The 3,545-nt window shown below is 57.5% G+C and overlaps 1 protein-coding gene across 1 annotated transcript; it reads left to right on the top strand.

The window, feature by feature from the left end:
* On the top strand, nucleotides 1-1,799 carry LOC108638221. The gene has a single exon (XM_018064039.1). The coding sequence runs from the start codon at nucleotides 735-737 to the stop codon at nucleotides 1,368-1,370; it is 636 nt and encodes a 211-aa protein (XP_017919528.1). The 5' UTR covers nucleotides 1-734; the 3' UTR covers nucleotides 1,371-1,799.

The following is a 3,545-nucleotide window of genomic DNA, read 5'->3' as shown; positions in this document are numbered from 1 at the left end:
CACAGGGCTTGCGCCCTTCAGCCCTGCAGCATTAGGTAAGGATCTGAACCTTCACTTCAGCCCCGACTGGGGCTCCTGGACTTTGGGCCTCAAGGGGCGATGAGGGGCTTGGGCCGCAGGCCTTGGGTGGAGGTGCTGGGGAGGGGCTTGGGAGGCTCTGGTGCCAAGGCTTCCTTCCAAGCCAAGCGCTGGGCGAAGAGAAGCAAGACCCCTCAGGTCTACAGCTTCTGTGTTAGGCCAGCACCTCAGAATCCTTGACTTCTCTCTAGACAAGGGGGTGAAAATGGCTCCTGGCCCTCAGTGAAGAAAGAGGGGTCCAAGGCTTCAAGGGACGAGGCTGGGAGAACAGGGTGGGGATGGCAGAGAGTAAGGGGAGGCTGGAAAGGGGGACTCGGTGTCGCGGAGAGGTGCTCAGGGTCTCTCTCTCTCCACCCAACATGGCCACCATCCCTGTCAAGACGGCCTTGGGCTCCTACATGGGAGCCACAGCAGCGGGTGGTGAGGGATTCCGGCCTTGGGCTGGAGAGGAGGCTGGGGTCCCAGGCCTCTGGTCTGGCTCTGGAGGGCATCAGGCCAGGGGTCAGAACCGGGGACTAGGGTGAGGCCTCCTGAGTGGCCACGGTCTCCACCTGAGTGCCCCCAAACGTGGGGGCGACGGGGTGGAGCCGGGTGGGGGGGGGGAAGGGAAGAGGGAACCAAAGAGGAAGTGGGGGAGGGAGGCCGGGTCTGGCGCCATGCTGAGTCACCGCCCACAGGGCCCGGGCGGGCAGGGTGCCGGGCCGGAGGGCAGGGGGTCGGGGCCTGGGGCGCAGGGGGAGGCCCGGGGGGCCGTCGGGCCGGAGCCTGGAGGAAGAGCCGGCGGCCTGAAGAGCTCTGCAGACGGACAGACAGACAGTGCAGTCACCCATAAAGTAGAAAGCACTACTAACAGCACTGGAGGGTGTAGTGTTTCCTACTTTATGGATGAGTGTACTGTGGGCTTCGGAGACCACGCCGCCGCCGCCGCCGCCGCCGCCGCATCCCCGCCATCAGGACCGCGTGCGACAGGTGAGCCCCGCGGGCGCCCCCCGCGCGCCGCCCGCACCCCCGAACGGCCGCCCCTGCCCGCCGTGGCCCGCGCCGAAACGCGGCCTGGGCTCCTCGGCTGCCCCGAGGGCCGGCAGGTGGACGTCTGGACCCAATGCAGCCGCAGAGGCGGCCCCGCAGCGGCCCGGCCGTCGGCGGACGGATGCCGGATGAGCAAGAGGCGGGAAAGGGGAGGAGATGCCGTGGAGGCGGGAGCGGTGCCCGGGACCCCGACACTAATAAAGAGTGGACTCCTCTCTTGTCTGAGACTCTCTTGCTGGGTGCGGTGGGGCGAATGGGCTTAGCAGGCACATGGATGCGCAGAATGGTCGGAGGGAAAGTCACTCTCTCCTGAGAGAAATGGGTTTGGCTCTGCCTAAGAGACCAGAAGGGAGCTCTGGGCCTGGTCGGCTGGTGGCCTGCGGAGGGCCATCCCCGGGGGAAGACCTCCCTGCAAAGGAGGAAAGCGGGCAGGACATCAAGGGCAGGGCTCTGAGGACCTCCTGCCCTTCACCCGAGCTCCTGCCTTTTGCTGCCCTCCACCTGCTTTTCACACCCACAGACAAAGGCTGCCTACTTTAAGCTGTAATCTCAGAAAGTCTAGGGGCTCCTTGGTAGTCTAAGAATTGGGAACAAACTCACTGTGGCTCACACGCAGAAAGCATCTTATACATAAGAGAAGGGCACAGATGCTAATATACAAAGCACACGCCAGCACATGAGTGCAGCCACACACAGGGCCCCACATGCATAAGCCATCAGTACAAACTGTATAGGGATTTCCCTGGTGGTTAGGACTCTGAGCTTCCACTGTGGGGGTGGGGCAGGGTTTGATCCCTGGTTGGGAAACCAAGATCCTACAAGTTGTATGGTGCAGCCAAAAGAAAAAAAAAATTGACATGGTACACATACATGGCAGCATGTCACACAATGACACACAGGGATATACCCACACTCAGGACACAAATATATTCAATAGTATACACACATGCAATGATATAAATCCATATAATATGTGTCACAGAAGAGCATACAAATACACATATGATGACATTCACATAAACACATTGCTTCTGTATGCATACACATATAGCGACACGTTCATACACAATGAATATACAGGAGAGACATGGTGACGTATATAACTGCATGTATAGATATAAATAAAACCGTGTCATCGTATGTCATTACAGATCCATGACTGTATGAGAATGTGCTATATGGTGTAGGCATCCATATACATTTAAGATGACTTACATGTTATAATTTATACACTCACACAACATAGCCTCACACATCACAGCATGTGGATGATGAGACAAGCATATATGCGATGGCACCTACGCAGAAGCATGCATACTTGTATACCCAGCGAGGCCCATAGACACATACTAGCGTACACGCATGCATACATACATGCATGTGCATATGTATATAAAGGAACACAGTGCCTGCCCACATACACAAACTTATGTCCTACATATGTGTACTACACATACGCACGCACATAATGGCATGTGCATACACCCTGCACGTATGGATCTGTGTACTGATTTAGGGAAGTGAGGATGACGCGTCTTCTTCACGCTCCCCCACCACCAACAGTTCCGTCAGCTCTTGGCCTAGGTAGAGCCCACTCTCAGGGACTGTGGCTTAGCACTGCTGGTGCTATCCCCCGGGGCTGCCACACGGGGGCCCCCTCCCTTAGGAGAGACTGGCTTGAGCCTCAGTTTGGAGGGACTGAGTCTCCGGTCAGGAGGCCTCTCTGAGGTCCTTCCCAACATCCGTGTCCCTGGGGACTCCATCTAGGTCTCTGCCGCCACATAGAGGCTGGTTTAAGGGTGGAGGAGTTCCACATCCTTGTCCCCAAAATGCCATTTTACCATAACAAAAAGGCTTAGGACGAGACAGAAGGTGAGCTTCCTGACAGTTTGGGGCTAAGCCAGCCTAACAAGCCACGTGGCCTTCCCTGCTGGCCCGAGATGGCCAGGTTGCCCCCAAAATGCAGCAGCCAGGAGGAAGCAAAAGCAACTATCTCCGCCTATTTCCACCTCTGTCTCCTTGTTTTCATTATCTTGATTTCCCTGTCTCTCTTTGTTTCATCTTAAATTCCATCTTTTCTATTCCTGCCATTCTCGGTGGCTGGATCTCTGTCGTGCCAACCCCCTGTCTCTGTCTCTAACCGGCTTGGACTGGGACAGCTGTGGAGACAGCACCCCTGTCTGCAGCCCCCCTGTCTCCGTACCCCGGAAGACTTGGGTGTGTGTGTGGGAAGGGTGGGCGCTCACACGGGGGGCACTGGGTCGACATCCTAAGGAACCTGTTCTTCCCTCTGTCCCAACCCTGCCTGCTGGTCCAGCCCACCAGTCCAGCGCCATCCCCATGGAAACCAGCAGCCGACTTCCTATTGGTGGGCTGGAAGGGAGGGGGAGGGGGAGGGAAGGGCTGGCTCTCCCTCGCTCACCCCCCTGGTTCTGAGG

The sequence above is a fragment of the Capra hircus genome, chromosome 19, assembly GCF_001704415.2.
Source record: "Capra hircus breed San Clemente chromosome 19, ASM170441v1, whole genome shotgun sequence".
NCBI lineage: Eukaryota > Metazoa > Chordata > Mammalia > Artiodactyla > Bovidae > Capra > Capra hircus.
This window is presented reverse-complemented; position numbering and strand designations above follow the sequence as displayed.

Coding starts and splice junctions, on each gene's coding strand:
- LOC108638221 (XM_018064039.1), top strand. CDS start 735: ATGCTGAGTCACCGCCCACAGGGCCCGGGCGGGCAGGGTGCCGGGCCG.